At 40.0% G+C, this 21175-nt stretch overlaps 2 protein-coding genes across 3 annotated transcripts in view; both read right to left on the bottom strand.

Annotated features, from left to right (window-relative positions):
- Positions 1-21175, bottom strand: part of LOC117377552 (ecto-NOX disulfide-thiol exchanger 2) — a 137048-nt gene that overhangs the window by 73194 nt on the left and 42679 nt on the right. The gene's annotated exons all lie outside the window — the stretch shown is intronic.
- The window catches only part of LOC117377553 (ecto-NOX disulfide-thiol exchanger 2-like), a 60151-nt gene continuing 42850 nt past the window's right edge, over positions 3875-21175 (bottom strand). For both annotated transcript variants that reach the window (XM_033973997.2, XM_055224897.1), the window contains exons 4-15: positions 20135-20275; positions 17949-18155; positions 16132-16365; positions 15495-15707; positions 13050-13156; positions 11939-12053; positions 10696-10883; positions 9897-10046; positions 9353-9409; positions 8603-8711; positions 6121-6206; positions 3875-4182 (exon numbers count right to left, since the gene is read on the bottom strand). In XM_033973997.2, coding sequence (XP_033829888.2) covers positions 4051-4182; positions 6121-6206; positions 8603-8711; positions 9353-9409; positions 9897-10046; positions 10696-10883; positions 11939-12053; positions 13050-13156; positions 15495-15707; positions 16132-16365; positions 17949-18155; positions 20135-20275 — 1739 coding nt within the window. In that variant the 3' untranslated portion in view covers positions 3875-4050. The remainder of the gene's footprint in view (positions 4183-6120; positions 6207-8602; positions 8712-9352; positions 9410-9896; positions 10047-10695; positions 10884-11938; positions 12054-13049; positions 13157-15494; positions 15708-16131; positions 16366-17948; positions 18156-20134; positions 20276-21175) is intronic.

Genomic DNA, 21175 nt, shown 5'->3' with positions numbered 1-21175 from the left:
AGCAACAACCTGGAGCTCAACGCCCAGAAGACAGTGGAGATGATCGTGGACTTCAGGAAAGTCACAGCCCCCCTGCCTCCCCTCACCCTGACGGACTCCCCCATCACCACTGTGGACTCTTTCCGCTTCCTGGGCACCTGCATCACCCAGGATCTCAAGTGGGAGCCGACCATCAGCTCCCTCATCAAGAAAGCCCAGCAGAGGATGTTCCACCTGCGGCAGCTGAGGAAACGCAAGCTGCCAGTCCAGATGATGGTGCAGTTTTACACGGCCATCATTGAGTCCATCCTCACCTCCTCCATCACTGTGTGGTTCGCTGGGGCCACTGCCAGGGACAGACAGAGACTGCAGCGCATTGTGCGCTCTGCTGAGAAGGTGATTGGCTGCAGCCTTCCATCTATACAGGACCTGTACGTCTCCAGGACTCGGGGGCGAGCAGGCCGTATAGCAGCTGACACCTCTCACCCTGGACATGGACTATTTGAGCCACTTCCCTCTGGCAGGAGGCTACGGTCCATTGGGACCAGTACCTCTCGCCATAAGAACAGTTTCTTCCCCTCTGCTGTTTGTCTCATGAACACTCTATAATATCTGCACTAAACTGGACACTTTATAACACCGGTCACTTTAATAAGCCACTTTGCACTGTTGTTCTGATGCTGCTATTGTACATATGTTTTCCCTTTAAGTATTTCATTTGATTTTTTTAAGCATATCTTTTTAACTTTGTGCATGCTCTTATTTGTATTTGTATTTATTCAGTGTGTTTATGTTGCACTTTTTCACCGTATCAAGTTCCTAGTTTGTGAACTGTGTTCACAGACTATGGCAATAAAAGTCTTCTGATTCTGATTCTGATTCTGAAAAAAAAAGAGACTAGAATGACTAAGAACAGTAGACAATGCCATTAAAACACTATACGCACATATTTAGTGTTTAATTGCCTTTACTTCAGATGGACAGTGAGGGAACAAAACTTTGATTACTATTACATTACTATAATTATAAAAGCGTTTTGAACTGAAATAACTCCTCTTGATAAGGTTGCAGTTAATGTCAGCCACTAACCTCCTTTTTTTTTTTTACGTGCGAACACAAAAGTGAGAGAAAGGACGAGCTGTTCCCGTTTGACCTTTAATATTATGGAAATGAAAGGCCTTACATCTATTTGACACATCTGACACATGCATAGGCAGGTGCTTAGAAATATCTTTGTCTTTCGCATATTCAAATTCCAGAGCTGAATAGGACTATATAAAATCCTCCTTTTTTCTACTTAATTGCGTCAAATGAATTATCACGTTGTTATTATTATCCAGAGCAAACAGTACAAAAGCAGAAAGACAATGTAAAAGTGTTAATTGTATATCTGAATCAGTTTGGTGTATAATTTACTTCTTTTTTTTACAACTTTTTGTCGTTATTTTCATCTGACAAAGGATCTACCAATGTGAAGTAGTTTTTCGATTAATGCAGTGTTCCTTTTTAAATCAAAAGTAAATAAAATAAAGGTGCTGTTTTCGAAATATCGTACAGTGTGGCAACCTTTTTTGGAGACACAGGTAATGCCCCTTGTGTTAAGGTACAGGTCAGATCTGTGGAAAGGTGAACGTACTGACAGTAACAACACATGTTTTTCTCAATTTTTTTAAGCAATAAAAACAGTGTAATTGAATAAATGCAAGAGAGATAACTGTGGAACATTTAATGAGAATATACCTGTTATCGAACACAATTGTAGCTCATTGTGGGGTACATACTTAAAAACATTGACATAGCCAGCCTTGAGTGTACTTTTCACCCATTTCTGTTGAATTTGTGCAGTCACGGGGTCATGGGGTCCTGTTGTGTCAAGGGAAAACTGACTAAAATTTGAATCATATAATCGAGGTTAACTTTGTTCTATTTTTCCAAATCTTACAGTGTGGTGTTCTTCTCTTAAAAAATACTGCCGGACAAATGCCATGTTAATTATATTGAATACGCGGCATAATGAGGTCAGTGCTGATTTTGTACATGATGCTGCAGTGTTTCATTGTAAAGGTCCCAATGCAAATGAGAGTCTGTTTTGTAATCAGCAGTGAGATCTGTGAACAGAGAATAGATGCCTGCAATCATACAAACACTGTATAATGTGGCATATCTGCATAAAATCAAGGCAAACATCAAACATAGCTCTTTGTTTGGGCTGCATATATTTGAATATGAATGTGTGAAATGACATTCATGCTGCTTTAACTCTCCTTTTGTAAACAATGTAAAAGCCCATTCCCATTAGCTATCTGAATGCTGCGGTCCCCTGTCCACGCTGCATTTATTACAGTTTTAGTCTTTTGTTTACAAACAGTGAATGAAATATAATTCTTTGAGTTCTTAAATGTGCACTGTGTAACTTTTCTGGTGAGGGGTCCACTGCACTGGCTTTTTATTGCTTGGTTGGAATATTTCACGAGACAAACGGGATGCGATCAAGCCATGTTATAGATCAGATCTGTGAAGAAGGGACTAATGCATATGTTTTCCAGTTATTTTATTAAGAATATAAAAGTATAAAAGTGGATTCATTAACCAGTAATCTATTATTAGTTTGTGCTGTTAGAATGGTACATGGAACATAATGAAGTAAAAGTTGTAAAATACTGTACTTAAGTATACATTTTAGGTATCTGTGCTTTACTTAAGTACATTTTAAGGTGGATACTTTTTACTTTTACATCACTACATTTGAGAGCAGTATCTGTACTTTCTGCTTCACTACATTTTTGAAGAGGATTGAAAAGTAAAAGTGTTTTTTTTTTTTTTATTATTGCTTGGAATCTGTTGAAAAAGACTGAGGGTTTTTTGTCTTTTTTACATTTTCATAGTTTGAGCAAACACAAATATACAAATAAAAACAGCTTAAAAAACTACCAACTACTTTTTGTCTATTGAACAAAATTCACCACATCTGAAGCTTTATTAGACCTCAAAATCTGCCCGAAATACTTTTACTTTTCCCCTTTTAAGTACGTTTTTAAACTGGTACTTAATTCTTTTACTTAATTCAATTTTTTCATGTGATACTTTTCCTTTTTTTTTTTGCTTCTTCCACCACTGGTTAGCATGTAAGTTCTTGTTAGCTTTATCTTTGTTGTTAACTCTGCTCTGGTCATTGTGTTGAATACCTTGGATGTTTGAAATGCATAAGGCAAGTGAAGAATAACTTTGGACCACTGCAAACTTTTAACATGTAGTTCTTTACCAGAGTTGTGAACCTGGGCTGGAATACCTAACATTCTGTCAATGCCGTCTACATTTATTGTCCAATACGCCACTAATGAATCAAAATAGCAGGACAGCATGTAGTGAAAAAATATGTTTATTAAAAATCACATATTCTGCACAAAAATCCTAATACCAAGATAATATAATACAAATTTCTGGTGTAACTTTGAGACTGACCATGACATCCCACAGGCTGCAAAAATATCGTAATCATTCAAATTATTTCTCCAAATTCTTGTAATTTTAGACCCCAGGACAAGGTATTGTGGCCGGTTAATGAGGGAGCTGAAACAGAGACATGCACATATCCACTTCCACATTCATCCCTGTGAGTTACCATTATACACTGGTGAGATTGAGGTGCACAGACGTACGAGAAACTGGGGTCTTTTCAATGGAAAGGCCTGCATCAAATTGATAGTAATAACATCTCAAATTCAGATATTTATATTGTAAACTATTTATAATTGATTTTTAATAAGGTCAAATCATATAAAATAAAAAAATCATCATCAATCAATTCAACAAAAAATAAAATAAAATAGGCCTATGTCACCTAGCCCTAACCTAAAGTAATGCTTGAAAGAAGACTAGGGAACCATGTGCATTTCACTAAAGCAGTCAACAATAATTAAATTCATTTATTTAGTTTTACAAATGGCATAAACATCTAAACAAGAGGTTTAAGTTTTAAGAAGGATGGTCTCCAGGTTGTCAGCCCCCTGTTCAGTTCGGTCAGTCTTTCGTACCAGAATAATGTCCCATGTTTCCTTGTTGGGGAGTAGTCTATAAACTGTTGATGCCCTGAAATCCACAGAAGTTCCAGCGTTTCTCTAAACTGGCTCCTACTCCAGTCAGCTCCTGTCTGAAGGTGCAGGGCAGCCGCGAGAGCAGTGCCTCCACTTCACTCGTGGTGATCTGTCAACACACAATGCACAAATAATTAGGGACATGTCAATTTAAAGGTGTACTATGAGACTTTTCTGTTGGCTCTTTGCCCAGAATTTTCCATACTATGGGATCTATCTCCATGCTGAAACGTAGGTGATGTCACCAGGCCAAGTAACAGGTAAGATCTGTGGACAGGCAACCTCGCTCACTGTAACCATTCGGGTTTTCCAAGATATTTTTGAGGAATATAAACTGATGCCATACTTGTACAAACATTGCCATCTAAAAGCATTGCAAAAATCAAAGATATACTGTCTAAGCCAGACTTGGAGAGATTCATCCATTTGTCTCCAGTAGGTTAGTCTACTGTAACGGCCTGCTCGCTGGTCTAGTCTCCAAACAAGCAGTAAGACAGCTGCAGTATATCCAGAACTCTGCTGCTCGGGTCCTGACTAGAATCAGAAAGTGTGAGCACATAAGTCCTGTGCTCAGGTCTCTGGACTGGCTTCCTGTGGTTCAGAGAATAGACTTTAAAGCAGCTCTGGTTGTGAACAAGTCTCTCCATGGCTTAGCAGCAAAGTACATCTCCGACATGTTAGTGCCATATGAACCATCTCACACTCTGAGGAACGATGTTTGTATTGTGATTTTAATGTCTTTCTTATTCTGTAAAGCACTTTGAATTACTTTGTGTATGAATTGTGCTATACAAAGCCTTGCCATTCCAGACAAAGCAAAAACATCTGCAGTTAACAGAATCTCACCAGAAAAGTTACATAATGCTCCTTAAAAATAGCTATATTGGAGAGAGGAAAATTTATTTCATGGATGAATAACCTACATATATTTTATATTTACTGCATTTTATTTTATTTTACTTACATACACACACACACACACACGCAAATGAGACAAATTCACTTATTGCAAAAATACTGTACATCACACATTGTATTGAGTATAGAATGTTTCTTCATTGTGACTTTTAAATGAACGCTCTGACACCTGCCTGTTCTTTCCTCCAAAGCTACGTCTTTGAGGAAAAGCTAAAATGCCCATTACTGTCAGGGTTACAATTTTTGAGGTGACTTTGACAGTTGGCACTTTTGAAAGCTCCTCAAAGTGGCAGGAATAGCCATAATACCTCGGCAGAAATATGGCGATAAATGGCTGGGCTCAGAGAGACAAGCTGCAAATGAAAAAGTGTCAGAAGATTCAAGAGTCAGGACCAACTATCTACAAGGTTAAAGGTGCACTATGTAACTCTTCTGGCTTGTCTCCATGGAAATGTAATTGCTTTGCTTGAAATGTGTCTCATAATGACACTTAACTTAGACTTATCTTTCTTAGGGTAAAAACTAGGGGTGGGACAAGAACCAGTTTTCACAAAATGGGACAAGAGAGACGAGATTAGGTCAACACGATTTTGACATACAAAAAATAAATAATGCAATCCCGTTCATAAGTTTGGTTTCACCGTTTTTAATTTATTTTTGTTGTGGTCATTGTTGCACTCCTTTTTGTAACAGCTTCTCAAGAGGGATAACTCACCAAGGATCTTCTGACATGAGATCTTGTCCAATCCCAAGTAAAACGCTTGTTCTTCCATGTTCTTGCATTAGAACATGGAATAAATTGAATAAATGTGTGAAAGATAAGTTCTTCCTATACTGTGTAAGATTCCAGGCAATATGATACTTCATAGAGACAAGCAGGTGACTGGAAACGTTACATAGTGCTACTTTCGTTTGCTCAAAAGGGAAAAAAAAGCAAATTACAATATGCTGCAGTGCAATAAATATTTTGAAGGACTGGCTTGGATAGACCAAATGACATAAGTGCACAACAAGAGGCCCACTCCTGTCCGCTCTATGGGACCCTGACACTGTACTGTAGCATTAAGTGAGCATGTAGTCGTGTAATTGTGATGAGCAGTGGGAGCTCTCATTGATTTAAGCCTGTTACCTTGGAGTCCAGACGCTGCAGGTAGGAGCAGATGTACTCAAGGCTGGCTCCGAACGGGTGAACGTGCAGAAACGTGCAGATGATTCCTGCGTGTCAACAAACAAAACACATTAGAGACAAAAGAAGTCCCTTTATTGTCTAATAGTTTTCATAATGACAGAGCAGTGCATGTGACTGTAACAGGAGCAGCGTCTTCTGCTCAGTCTCAGAGCTGGTACAGACTCTTGTATTTGTGCAGTGAGATTAGTGAGGATTTGATGATCACTTTGATGCCCTTATCTCTCATCAAAGCTGTGTTCCCTCAGCTTTGAACATCCGTGTCAGCTCAAAGAGAGGGTCAGGTGATTTCTGTTCAACCTTAACCTACGCTCATGAACCAATATTAACGAGGGTCACTATTACAAAGCGAGTTTGAACCACACAATTTCTGGAAAGCAATTTGTAAAGGAACTGTACGCAGCCTGCACTATTATTTTTATTTTTTTTAAGGTACTACAATCACCTGCACATATAGGACAGATACACACATGTTTTTTCTCATTGTCAGTATATAGATTGGCCATGTGAAAGCCTAAAACCTCCAGAATTCACTCACTGAGCTGCAAAGGCTGCACCAGCACTGGTTAATGATTGGTTGGAGGCGCTGGAGTTTATATAGTGAGGATTCAGATCAGAGAGAGCCTTTTTAGAACCAAAGCACCAAACTGTAACATAAATAAATGGGAAATCAATCTGAATAAATCGGCATTAGAACTGTTATCGTGTTTATCTCGTATTTGGGGACACAAAAAGGTCACGCTTATAAAATGTAAAGAAAGGAAAGAAATAATAATCTACAATCACACAGCAAACGAGCCTTGGACTACTGCACATGCATTAAACATCAGTCTTCACCTTACATAGCCCGCTACAGTGGAATATAATGGTGCTGTATTTAAATCAATCTGCCCACTGGAGCAGTTCTTCTGTCTGTGTTTATTTGTGATGAAGCGCCAATAGATCCGCTCCGAGGCTGACAGCACAGACGTTTGTGGAGCAGACCCTCCCACTCCCTGTGCACCGATGCCAACCTGACACAGCTCAGAATAGGGGCACATTCAGATTTGTTTGTTTTAGTCATTTTTGTATCATAAAAGGATCCAGTGCAAGTAGTACATTAATGAGCCAACTTTTTTTCTTTTTTTTTTTATGGATATTTAGTATTGAACTGTAACACACATAGATCATTATTTCACATCTGTTCACTGTATGTATGCCACATTATTGATCTACAAGAATTAATGAAATGGGTACATTGACTTTCTGTACAAAACTGCAGATGGAGACTTTTTATAGTGTCATTTCACTGTAGCAGCCAGCAGATATTGAGAAAGAGCTATGTGACATTTTTGAACCCTACATGTACGACTTGTAGACTGTGTTGGTTGAATAAACAAGTCAGTACAGAGGAGTAAGAGGAGACAAGGGGTAGAATTGTGAGCCCTCAAGTCTTACATGCAGAGCAATGTAGGATTAGAAATACAACACTGAGTAAAGTAATGATAAGGGGACACTGTTAACTGTTACACATGTTGCAAACTCTTAAAAGGGGATAATACGTGTCTTTTAAAGCTGACCTATTATGCGAAATCAACTTTCAGAGTTTTAACCATGTTATAGTTGCTTCTCCTTCTCATTTACCCTCTCAAAGTTGTATTTCGGAGTGACTTGTGGATGTTTGAGCAATCTTTAATCACTTATTTTCAAGGCGCCGTATTGCTGATCAATCCCTGTTTTCACCGCGCCCACTGCTCTGTACTTACTTCATTCAATTTTATTTTCTTAGTCAGTGATACATGTGGGATTCGGCATAGTCATGTAGTCATTTCGGTGCAAATGAAAAAAATAAATAAAAAAACACTACTCGCTAGCGTGATCTGCAGCTATCTATAGGAGGGGCTGACAGCATGCAGCATTTTGTTGTGATGACACTGAAGTCAGGTCCCATTGGGCACCGCATTTTTCTAACGTGGACGTCAGCGTACTTGTTTCTTTTATGTAGTTGTTCTAGATGAAAATTGCGATTGAATATTAGCAAATTATAACATAATGGTCCACGGGTGTCATAGATTATAGCAGCAGCAGACTATCACACTGCAGTATGGTGTTATATGAGAACACAAGAGGGCCGGATCACCCAGTCTAATTACAAATTGTAGCGTCAAGTGGTGCCTAAACCATAACTACAATCTATAGTTGATGACATTGCTAAGATCTTCTAAACATACTCTACTGGATGGCTACACACCCACATTCCTCATATTTGGATCAAACCAGAGGTGGCCCACAGTAAAATATAAATGACAAATGAACTGTATGTACCCAGCCAGACCTCATACAAAATTAAACCTATACTGCACACACATACATATTTTACTGACCATCTGATATCTTATTCAGAACTTGATTTATTTGGGTTTATTTTGTGGTGTAGTTATCTCACCGACTAGCAGGGCCTCTCTCTCTGACTGGACAGGGCTCTGTGGACTCCTGTCTGTTGGAGCTTCTTTCTCCTGACTGCATGACACCACTGTGGACGCTACAGACACGTCCTGCAACATAAAGACAACACCACTTTATTACACAAAACGTACTGGGGTGAGCGTTATAATGTCGTTATCTCATTAAAAAACATACCCAGAGTTGTGTTTTGTTTCATTCACACACGTATGAGTCATCCTTTATTATTAGGGTCGGACTCAAAATGCTCTGTTCCACCTTGTGATGTCATGAAGAACTATTTTTACAAGTTAACAGATACCTTTTACCTTTTTCTCAGTAGATATAGGCAATTCCAGGGCTGAAATTATCCAAATGATTCTAGTGGAGGTGCATGGAGTTTAAAAACACAGTGGCGCACTTCCTGTATTACCACATGACATCACAAGGTGGAACAGAGTGTTTTCCATTTGGGAGAACGACTCAGCCAAAATATGCAGGGTTTGTGCGTTCAACATGTGTGAATGAAACAAAACATACTGTAACTCCAGGTCTGTTTGTGATGACGCTCAATAGATAACAAATACCTCATAAATAAGCGGAACAAATGCAGTTAGAAGATCTGAGTTGGCTAAATGCATCCAAGACACAGTATGAGAGATACAAATACGATAGGAACATGATATTTTGTCTTTTATCTGGATAGTACTGTGACTGGAGATGGTAGAGCAGAATGAGAGGAGACAAAACTTACAGCGGTTTGATCAGCGTTCTCCTCTGCGCCTCTGTCGTCTTCTTGCGACGTCTCCAGCTGTAACACATTAGAAACATATGAGGGAAATACACTGTGAAACAAGCTAACTGCTCATTTACACAAACATATGGTAACATGCATTTGTGCTGGGAACGGTTGACCATGTTTTAATTGATATGTTTCTGAGTCTATGACAGAAGAGAAAGACGTGCCACAGTATCTATATGCATTAACTTGAGTTTCTTAAGTTTGGTTTCCTGAAATAGTCAAAGCCAAGTCGCAGGGACAGCAGTCAGACCTGAGACGTAAAGACTTCCCGCTCCCCAGACACGTCTGCCAACACAAACAGGCTAATAGCTCGGTCAAGCAACACAGTCCAGCCTGTACAAAGTCTCCCCACAGGCTTCGTCTCAGTGGAGGATGTTAAAACAAATGCGTCAGTTATCTCACCTGGCTCCCAATGATGATTTAATGTGCCAAAGATGGATATAAACTAAATAAATAAGATTGTTTTTAATAAAATACATAATATTTAATCTCTCACCTGCATTCCCTCTGTGTGTTGTAGATTCTGTAGATTTTGCAGACCTTCCTTCAGGGTCTGGACTTCTTTCTTGAGCTGCTGTTTGTCGTCCAAACTCTTCTCCAGATCTGACTCACGCTGTTTCAAGTCCTCACGCATTTTTAAGAGTTGCTGAAACAACAGTTGGGTACTTTCAGTGTTTATTTTTAAATATTTAATTTAGCATTTGTGGAAAAGTCAGCTAGAGCGATGCAACACTAATATCTCAGATTTTGTAAAGTAGTAATTGGTTAAGTTGTGCTTTATTTTAATCTTTGTCAATTAAGCAGTGACACATGCCAAAAAACAAAAAACTAAACTAAACGATATGTGTGGTCAGTGTTTTCTTTAAAAGCACCACAGTGTTTAAAATTGTGATTACTGCCTTTTAGAAATGGTTTAATAGTTTTGCGTTTGTTCCAAAAGTACTGTGTGAATCACAACACATAACAGTCTCATCCACTTAAAGCCATTCTAACAAACTTTCTTATACCAGGACTTGAGTTTCAAATACTTCTGGGATCAGACAGCAGCACTGTTCAGAGATCTTTGAGCATCAGGTTATAAATAAATGACAGCTGAGGTTTTTTTTTTTAAGATAGCAGAGAAAACTTAGTGGGTTCACCTGACTGCCCCTGTTCTTCAACAGAACTTTGGCACAGATAGAAAGTCACAATATCCTTATCTGTTGAAAATACCCCAGTCCGTCAGTCTACCTGCAGAGCTTTTATCATGTGTGTGTGCAGTGTGTATATGTATGTAGTCTGTGTAGTGTATGTACCGTCTGCATGCCCTGTAGAGCTTGCTGGAGGAAGCTGAGTTGCTGTGAGTGCGTATTCTCTTCTTCACTTCTCTGGGGCTGATTTTTGTTCTGTTCTTGCTTGAGGAGCTCCACCTCGTTCCTGTAGGCGTCCAACTGACAGCGCAGAGAGTCATTCTCCTCCTTCAAGGCTTCAGCTTGGGATACAACTGGAAGGTAGAAGCACAAAGATAAAATATAACACAATAAAAGAACCATTAAACATAGTAAATTAGATTTTTTCAACTTTTAAATGATTCTTTCAACACACATTCCTTTTCCAATTGATGAATGTCTAAAGTAAAATTCCCTACTCCTCCTACTTCATAAAAACGAGACCCCAGCCAAGGAAGGTTAAGGCTGAATTGTACATCCAATAACACGACTATTATTTCGCTATCAATAAAGTCCATTAAGAAAAACGTGGTGAGAGGAATGGAGAGCGATTCGTGTCTTTTATTGGCTCGGTTCCCTCATATGGACCTTAGGAGGAGCTCTCAGGGAAAAGACGGACTGGGCAGAGGAGATAAGCCCTCTCCTGTACTGTAATAACCTAAGTGCATGCTTTAAGTGTAGGCTGAGCTCATGTTCTGGCCATCCACAGAGACTCAACTGACAAGTAAAAAAAAAAAATCCTAGGCAGATACAAGCCCATGATATAACAGAGGGTTTAAGCAGTTAAGAGTTTTGTGTCTCAAGCCATTCAAAATATATTCTGAAGATTTTTTCCAAAAAATTATGTGTCAAAAATACTGATTAAAGGCCACAGCTGTAACATAGATGTACTTGAGTTTACTGTACATTAGCAAACTGTGTTCAAATCATTGAAAGTTAAACATCAAGTTTGCACCAGAGAATAGGCAGAGCTGACAAGAGCAGGGACAAGCAATGATGATAAAAAGTAAACATTCACTAATCCCAGAGGACAACAGTACATTATTCATGGATGTGTGGTTAAAGGGCAGACTACTATGAACTGCAGTAGTGTGGTTTAAAAGATCAAAGTGTTTTTTCTACGGATGAAACATGTAGCTAGCATGTCTCTTCTTCATGGGAACGTGTTGTCAGATGCTAAGAGGTAGAATATAGCTGTCTCTGCTGTTGGCAGTTTGTTACCCCCTGGAGATGGTGATGAGTTTATGGGCTGTCATGTCAACGGCAGTGCTGAGCTGTTGTGTAGCTGATATGTAAGTGCTGAATGGGCACAGTACAGCACACAGCAGACCTGAGTCCTCTGAGAGTTTGCTGCTGGGGAGATCTTCCATGTCGTCGTCAGACATTTCCATCTCCTCCTCTCGCCTGATCCCCATCAGCTCGTCATTGTGCATGTTTCTGATCTCCTGCAAAGATAACCAACAGAAAAACTGAAGTACATCGCAAGCCACAAGGTTCAGCAGAAAATTGCATTCAGTAAAATGCTCCCATAAAACATCAAAGGAGCCAAAAGCAGCCAAAAGAATAAATAGGATATATCTGTGAGCTGACACTATCAAGTGGAGCCCCTGGCAGAGGTCAAATACACACACTGTGTTGGGTGCTGTACCACACATAAACAAACACACAAACACATATGACAATGATAGAAGGGGGTGGCTGTAGAGTGATTGTGGCTTCGAGCTGCAGTCGGTCAACATGATAGAGTGCTCCTCCATTTGTCAGTCTGATGATTAACTACCTCTGCCTCATCTCTGCTCTTTCTACTAAACATAACTGCCTCAACCTTGAAATCAATGTAAGAAACATGTTTTGAACTAATGCATGAGGCAGTCTTTATTATCTGAGAATGAGCTATTAACTAGCATATGCTTCCTCCACAACAGATCAATACAAGGAAACATACAGTACATATTACAACATTTTACCTACCTTTAAAAGACTGTTATCATAGAAATCAAGTTGTGCGTACAGAATACAGTTTTGTACAAAGCTAAAGGGAACTTACCAACCAGATAAGAACCTATAAGATCCAATAGACCCAGGGAAAAAAAACTCCACAATTTCATGCTCCAACTAACTTTGTTCAGCCAACAGAGATGGTTTGAGGGCTGCTCATTTGTGTTCTGAACATATACTCAGTACTAGCAATTGGACTCACCAAGAAGGTTGTATCTTGTCACCATGAAGGGCAGCAGAAGAGGCAGATTTTGCATTGAAATATTAGTTGGAAAATTTGGTCCCAATTTTTGGATAAGGTGTTTCCTTGACCTTTCTTTACCCAATATACTTATAATTCATAATTCAGGTTCATTTCAAATACTGAATTGTAGATATGTATATAAAAACAGAATTGGGTAGTACTGTCAATTTACAGCAATATCTGAGAAAAGTGTACTAACCTGTACTTGCTTGCGCCAAACGTCCAGGTTCTTGCGCTGAGCTTTGGAGAAATGGTCCCATGCCTTTTGTTTGGAAGCAGCTTGGAATACAGACACAATCTGTTCAACTGTGGAGGTGCAGGAGGGGGCAGAGAGTATCCACAGGGGGGCAGGAGACAGAGGCAGGTGGGAAGGAGCAGAGTGTGAGAGACTGGAGTCAACAACTCAACCGGATGCACTGTTTTTATGTATGTGCTAGACTTAAAGACTTACCATCACACCACCCCATGCCCTGGTGGACAACAGGGCAACCAAACACTCACACTCTAATTTACATTACAAGTCATGGTCTTGATACCAAAGTTTGCAGTCTTGAAGAACTGTATATTCTGTATTACAAAAGTCACAATCTATGGTTACATACCTCAAGGAGACAGTTTGTAATAGAAGAGAGGGCAATTACCGCACTGCCAGCTCAGTCTTCAGAGGTATAATACTCCCTACAGTGGAAGAATAGCCAGACTAGACTAGACTGGAATGGACAATAGCCTACTATCACAATGTCTTGAGGGTTCATGTTTCTGGGTGCATGGTTCCGTGCTGGTGGCTCCTGCATTACGATTCCAGCCTCATGTCTCTTCTTACAACTCCCACTTCAGTTTATTCTACAACAATTCCTTACTCTTATAGTTTCATTTAGGGTAAAGTCAAAGCGGCCAATCAGTTAGTATGTAAAGAAACATATTGTAGTGTGCATGTAGAGGAAGAACACTTGCAGATATATAGCTTCATCCAAGAGTCCAATACTGTGATAATAGCAGAAAATAGACCATGTGTGTCTTGTTTAATTAACGTAGCAGATGGAGCTAATATACTGTTTGTCAAGGCTATACATTTGGCTAGAGTAACTTGTATGTGTCAACTCTAATCTAAATAATACAATGAGAAGGAAGTAAACAAACAATTTACCGCTTCAGCATTGAAGTCGAGGATGTTTGCATTATAGTTTCTACTTCACATGCATCTGGTGAGGTTGTGGAGTTGAAATGCTGTGGGCTGTGCAGCTGCAGTGAGAGCTGTCAGAGGTGTGGGAGCAGTTCGCTTCCTCTGGATTCTTCTCAGATAAAAACCTCCCCCTAAGCATGTTCATCCTCACCTGACATTTATTCTGTTCTAAATTTCTATGTCTACAGAACGGAGGACTTCAAATTGAATTAAGAGGATGATTTTTAAATTAACTTGCATGCTGAGCCTGCGGTACAAACCATGTTGGTGGCTTGGTAGTGGTGGGAGATATACCACGAAATTGATAATACTGCAATTATTGCTTTGGAAATATGATCAATTAGGATATCTACGATTAAAATCTATTTGAATCTGCAAAAATAGCTGATTGGAAATGGCACTGGGGCAGTTTGCAGCCGAGTGTGAAGCGGCTGGGATGAGAATCACCTCCTCCAAATCCGAGGCCATGGTTCATGACCGGAAAAAGGTCGTTTGCTCTCTCCGGGTGGGTGGTGAGTCTCTGCCTCAAGTGGAGGAGTTCAAGTATCTCGGGGTCTTGTTCACGAGTGAGGGAAAGATGGAGCGTGAGATTGACAGGCAGATCGGTGCAGCGTCTGCAGTGATGCGGTCGCTGTGTCGGTCCGTTGTGGTGAAGAAAGAGCTGAGCAGGAAGGCGAAGCTCTCGATTTACCGGTCAATCTACGTTCCTACCCTCACCTATGGTCATGAGCTTTGGCTAATGACCGAAAGGGCAAGATCGCGGATACAAGCGGCCGAAATGGGTTTCCTCCGCAGGGTGGCTGGGCGCACCCCTAGAGATAGGGTGAGGAGCTCAGTCACACTGGAGGAGCTCGGAGTAGAGCCGCTGCTCCTACACGTCGAGAGGAGCCAGCTGAGGTGGCTCGGGCATCTGCTCAGGATGCCTCCTGGACGCCTCCCTAGGGAGGTGTTCTGGGCATGTCCCACCGGGAGGAGGCCCCAGGGAAGACCTAGGACACGCTGGAGGGACTATGTCTCTCGGCTGGCCTGGGAACGCCTTGGGGTCCCACCGGAGGACCTGGAGGATATGTCCGGAGTGAGGGAAGTCCGGGAGTCCCTGCTTAGACTGCTGCCCCCGCGACCCGGCCCCGGGTAAGCGGAAGAAAATGGATGGATGGATGGATGGATGGATGGAAATGGAATAGTCTTGCAATGTTATCTACTTGACTATCATAAATGACTATAGTACCCCCAAACTCCACTGACTTGCATATACTTACCATAACTCATACCAGTCCAGCACTTCAAATTCCTTGCTAATGTGACTCATTATCAACGTTTATATGGAATTTGAATATTAACTTAAACACAATACTTACTTCTCGTCAGTTTGGTTGACTGGAAGCCTTCAACAGTTCTATCCCGACACACAGGATAAATATTTGTACATCTATTTCTAGTGTTTGTGTACAAATCACTCACATTGGCCCAGTATCCCGGCCAGTGCACTCTTGAACTTTTCCTTGGCCTCCTCCATCTCCTTCTCATGCTGGGCTTTCTCACTCATCAGTCTGCGGATGTGGCTGTTGGACGACTGGATCATAGAGTAGAAGTTGTTGGCGTTTCTGCGATTGACTTCACCTCGCTCCAGCCAGGTCAGAAGCACCCGCACCGCCTCAGCAAACTTCACATCGTCTGGAACACACACAGGCGAGAGTATATAGCAAAAGGAAGAACTTGGAGAGTAAAAACAGGACGTTTTATATAAATCCTAACAAATAAACACTGCCTGGCCCAAAAAAGTCTCACAATGTCATATTTGTTGGACCATCTCTTTGATTACAGCACACATTCACAGTAGCATCTTTTCAATTAGCTTCTGCAATGCAACATTTCGCCAACCTCATAACGTAACCGCCTAAGTCATTTTGGGCCAAATTGATTTTTTTCTGCTCTCTATTCTCATTCTGCTCTCCAGACCCTGCTGCATCTGTAGGGGTCATTGACGAAAATTCCTATCAAATATAAAGGCATGCATATAAGGGCTGAGAATAAAAGCAAAACAATGCTTCATCTAGGCCTATTTTTACCCATACACCAACCACCTATATACACAGACCTTTGATCTTGTCCCCCAGCAGGCTGCACTCATGGTCCGAGTAGTGGACGATGGGAGGAGGGGAAGGCGGTCTCAGTCGATCCTCCTCCATCTTGCGCCGGTGCCTCTCCTCTCTGGCTAACATGCGTTGGTGACATTCCCACTCGTACAAGTCGTCTCTGGCCTGGGCAAAGTCCACATGGAGACGCCCGCTGTCCTTCTTGTCTGTGCTGGAGCCCATGCGGATGCGGTAACCTGTGGACCAACCATATTTACTGTATGTAATAAAGAGCAAATTGTCATTGTCAGATAGCTGCAAGGAACCGTGGCATAAGTACATTCTAATATCAAAAGAATGAGTTTGCCTAAGCTAGTATCAGCTTTGCCTGTAATAAAAAGTACAGCCTAAGGTATTAATCTCTTGTGGAAAAATGTGAAAGCTGAGTAAACAGAAATACTGAGGATGTACTAGTCTTGCTATAGTTTATTACAGTGGATGCAGTCATATGTAAATTCAAAATCAAATTATTATCAGACTTCTGGAGTTTCCGATATGAGTAGTCTGTTTTTTTCTGATCATGGTCCATATCACATCAGATTTTGCGGTTTGAATGTCATTTTAATAATCTGACCACTCCAGAAATCCAGTAATCTGATTTTTGTGTGCATGTAAATTTACCCACAGCCCTTTTTTTAACCACAAACTTATAAGAGAGCTGTGTAGTCACGTTTTATGCACTTATATCTTTGCATTAAACTGTTCAAATGGATCTTTATGTGCACGATTTAGACCAAAACTAAATATCGTCCTCTGCTTGAGCTTTAAGGCCGACTGCCCCTATAGTGAAAAGAGCAAATATCGGCCTCTAGTGATTTTACCAGTTTAAAATAATTCCAGTCTACAGTAAAAGTATGCAATTATTTCCTGTGACATTCATATCCAGGGTATAACCAAATAATCAGGAGTAAGTCAAGCCACAGTGTAAACAGAGAAATAAGTTCAGGGCTTCTTCTATCAGCTTCAGACTCCTAATCTAAAACTACTTCAATATTTCATATGAGCTCTTAGTTGTGCCTGTTTGGGCGAGAGGAATATTATTTATGAGCAAACTAAACAGCTCAGTCATCTGTATATTATATGGACTTCAGTTCTGCATCTCTGGGTAATGGAAAAAATAAACTACCTCAAGAGTTATTCACACCTTAACTCAAGTGTGGCGTTGTAGAGGTACTGGTAATACTTTACAATACCCACATCTAATTATCCTTAATGAAGCCTGAAGGAAGATTTGAGTTTAATAAGATGATTCAGGCTTAGTAATGACTTCTTTGATACCTGAACTCTAACTCCTTACCCTAAACCCTATATAAACCTGGAAGAGGGTCTGCAACCTGTTTGTCTCCTTGGAAGTGTTATTGTTTTACCTATATTTTTCCACAGTCTGGCATTAGACTTATTTATCTTGCATTTATTAAATTACTGCTCAAAAATACCTTGAAAAACATGCATTCTTACTGTGAGAGGGGTCACTTCTCCACAGATTTCACTTGTAACTTGGCCTGGTGGCATCACTTCCTAGTCTCCATGGAGATAGATAAGTCTAATTTCATACTGTAAGACATTCTGTGCAAAGTAATAACATCCTCATGGAGACAAGCAGGTAGGAAACCCTCTATCAGAAATGTACATAGTGGATCTTTAATAAACTAAGCCTTTCATCGTGCTTCATTAAGTCTAATTAAGGCATAAAATGTTGCCAAAATGTTTTGAGAATACCTGTAAATTAAGTTGAGTGGGGCTAATTATTGACTTGGCAGTGTAAGGAAACTTAGCCTACCAGATAAGAAAAGAGCCTTGTCCACAGTGAACTCCTCTGCAAAGCGAATGTGGCAGAAGTTTTTCTTGCTTTTGCGGATGGCGATGATCTCTCCGCATGGACCAAAGACCTCCTCAATGGTCTGCTCTGTGGAATTCTCTGGCAAACCGCCCACAAACACTGTCTTACATCCAGGTGGGCGCTCCCTGGTGGCTGGAGGGGGGAGATCTGCAAAAAATAGGAGAATTTGTGAGCTTATTAGTCAGAAAAGTGGTTGATAAAAAACTCATGCCAGGCCAGTTTTAGGGAAAAAAACTTGAACAAGCAGAAATAAATCTGAGTGCAAAAGTGGATATTGTGGTAAGGATGTGGCTACTTGGATAAAAACACAGGAAAAGTGCCTCTTAGTCAAAATCTTCAAGGACGAGGGTCAATAGCTAGCAAACAGCAAAATGACTATGCTTGTAATATAAAAAGTTTATTTGGAAGAAGTCAAAAAAGCGATCAAAAGGTCAGATGCACTTTGTTTAGTTATTATAAAAATCCTTCATTGGTTACATGGGATCTGTCAACACTTACATGTCACTAGATCGTAAATGTGTTATGTGTGAGTAATACAAAAAAAAAGTTTAAGTTTAGTTTAATTTTTTTTCCCCCTTTTTCATTAATTTTGTGATTTTGATTGTCTAGAAGGTATTTTTAAAAGGCTGCGAAAAGAGCTATTAAAATAAAAAATAAAAAAAATAGGAGGGGGCTAGTTGGCAAAACATGTAACCTTTAATATTACAGAGAAGCATACGGAATAATTATCAGATAATAATCCTACATTTACCTAAAAGTCCCTCGCTTACATCAGCTGTTCTGCGTCCAAAAAACACTGGGATTTCAATATAACTGGCATTTTATTATTGTCAGTCATCACACCATGGATCAGATCTTTGTGGTACTATTCATGTGAACCTCCCATCGACAATGTTGAAGTCATTTCAGCCCTGCAGGGAGCCGGGGCAGTTTCATATTGAGGATTTAAATCTTGTCAAATAGTTTTCATGCAAATACCAGAGGAACTTTCTCCACTGATGAATTCTTTCTTCATTAGACTCCCCACATTTCCAAAGTGATTTCACTGACACCTGACATTAGATAAGTTTTCAGGCCAAAGGGGAGTGCAGTATAATCCCTTCTACATTCTCTCTGTCTGTGCTGGAGTCTGCGGCTGGTCCACGCGCTCAGAATAACTTTACAGGTGCAATACATTGTGCATCCCAATCAGCTGTGTACAAAGAGCCAGAGGGCTATGAACTCACAGTCCAATTATGAGAATACAATCATTAGAATACTTAAATGACAAGATTTCTATTGACTTCACAGTTAGTGTGGACTATACAGAGGGACATCTTACAGTAGTTGAAAGTTTTTGTAGGTGCACTACGTGACTTTTCTGTTGGGGGCACCGTCACATGCTTGTTTCCATAGAGACGTTGTTGCCTGCCTGGTATGTTCCACAGAGTTCGTTCTGTGCCCCCCATCTGTTTTCACCTATATGTGCCTTTCGATATAGGCCATCTGCTGTGTGACAGTATGACATTAAATGTATGTATGTTGCATTTAATCAATTACATGTGTTTTTATTACTAAAAAATACTTTGAAAAACATGCTTCTTATGTGAGTGGGATCGCGTCTCCACAGATTTGACCTGTAACCTGGTGTTCTCATGTGCTCCATACCAAAAAGTCACATAGTGAACCTTTAAGCAATGACCTGTCAGGGTAAATCACCTTTGAAGTAAGAATGAGAATGTGTCATAAAATATGATTATACATAATAATGTTTTATTAATACATCAAAGCTAAAGTACTAGATTTTCAAACTGTGACAGGAGAAAGTTGGTATTTAAATCTATCAATCTAGTTCTTAGCTCTCACAAACCCTTTGGCCAATCGCTACTGTTCATATAATGATGAGTTATTTGGCCACTAGCACACCTTTAGACAGAGAAATGCAGCAGGGTGGACCACCTTGGCACAGCCAATCAGCTCTCCCATAGTGTCATATTGTGCCTCACATGGCCCTATCTTACAAGTTTGCATTGATGAAAAGTTTTATATGAGATTAAATAAAAGAATGCAGCTGTCTACTTGAAAAAGATGTATAATGTTGCATATATATGGGGCCTGTGATCAACCAGAGACACTGAGATTCTTACTGGGGTTGGGAGGGAACAGAGTGCAGCTTTTACAGTGGATGATCTCCTTGACGACAGGGACATCTGGTACCAGACCCAGACCAGGCATGAGTGGATTCATGGGGCTGAAGTCAGGCATCAGGCCCACATTTGGCTCATAGTCTGGAAACAAAAAAGAGAGAATAATAATTTGATTTTTAAGTCTGTAGTAGGGTTGTCGAAAGTATCAAAAATAAGATACTAATCAATACTAAAACTAATATTGATTATGCACAAATCCCTTCTACTTTTTGTATAATATAAACACAAGATACACAAGATAGGCTGCAGAGACATATACGTTGCTTGTGTTATCTGCAGTCAGACTGACAACCCACACAGTCAAATACTCAAACATTCATGAATAAATTACAGGACAAAATGTCGATATTTTAAGAGTTTCTTCTGTCAAATCCGTCCTACTCTGTGAACAATAACCTTATGGATAACGAGCACAGCTGGGTTTATATTATGCAAGCTCTTATTTACAGAATTGATTTTCACTGTATCAACACCCACATAGTGCAATCAAGTCAAGTGCACACACAAGTCCACATATATATAAGCCTTTTGAAATGGAAATTACTCTGCCTTCCGCTATCTACGTCACCGGTACCTGCTATGAATAAGGTCCTAGCATTTACTTAATACATGACCAAATATGTAGCTATGGGGTATTATCTAATGTGTCACAAAAACAAAACAAGTTCATATTGAAGAAAGGTGAGAGGGAAAGGAGGAATGAAAAAACAAACATGGTGAATTTATACATTAGAGATGGAGAGATTACACATTGCTTGTTGCATTAAAAATTATGTTATCTATTTTACCTTGGCAACAGCAAGCTTCCTGTGTACTTACTGAATACTTTCTTGCACAGACACAAAAGCGACTGGTGTGAGGCATGATGGGTAATAATCTCTGATGAGGACAGAGCAAAATCCTCCGTCACCATCTTGATTGTAAGATAACATTTATATGCAATTTTGATCTCGCAGTTTTACTATGGCAAGAAGAATTAAT

Source organism: Periophthalmus magnuspinnatus, chromosome 10, assembly GCF_009829125.3.
Source record: "Periophthalmus magnuspinnatus isolate fPerMag1 chromosome 10, fPerMag1.2.pri, whole genome shotgun sequence".
Lineage (NCBI taxonomy): Eukaryota > Metazoa > Chordata > Actinopteri > Gobiiformes > Gobiidae > Periophthalmus > Periophthalmus magnuspinnatus.
This window is presented reverse-complemented; position numbering and strand designations above follow the sequence as displayed.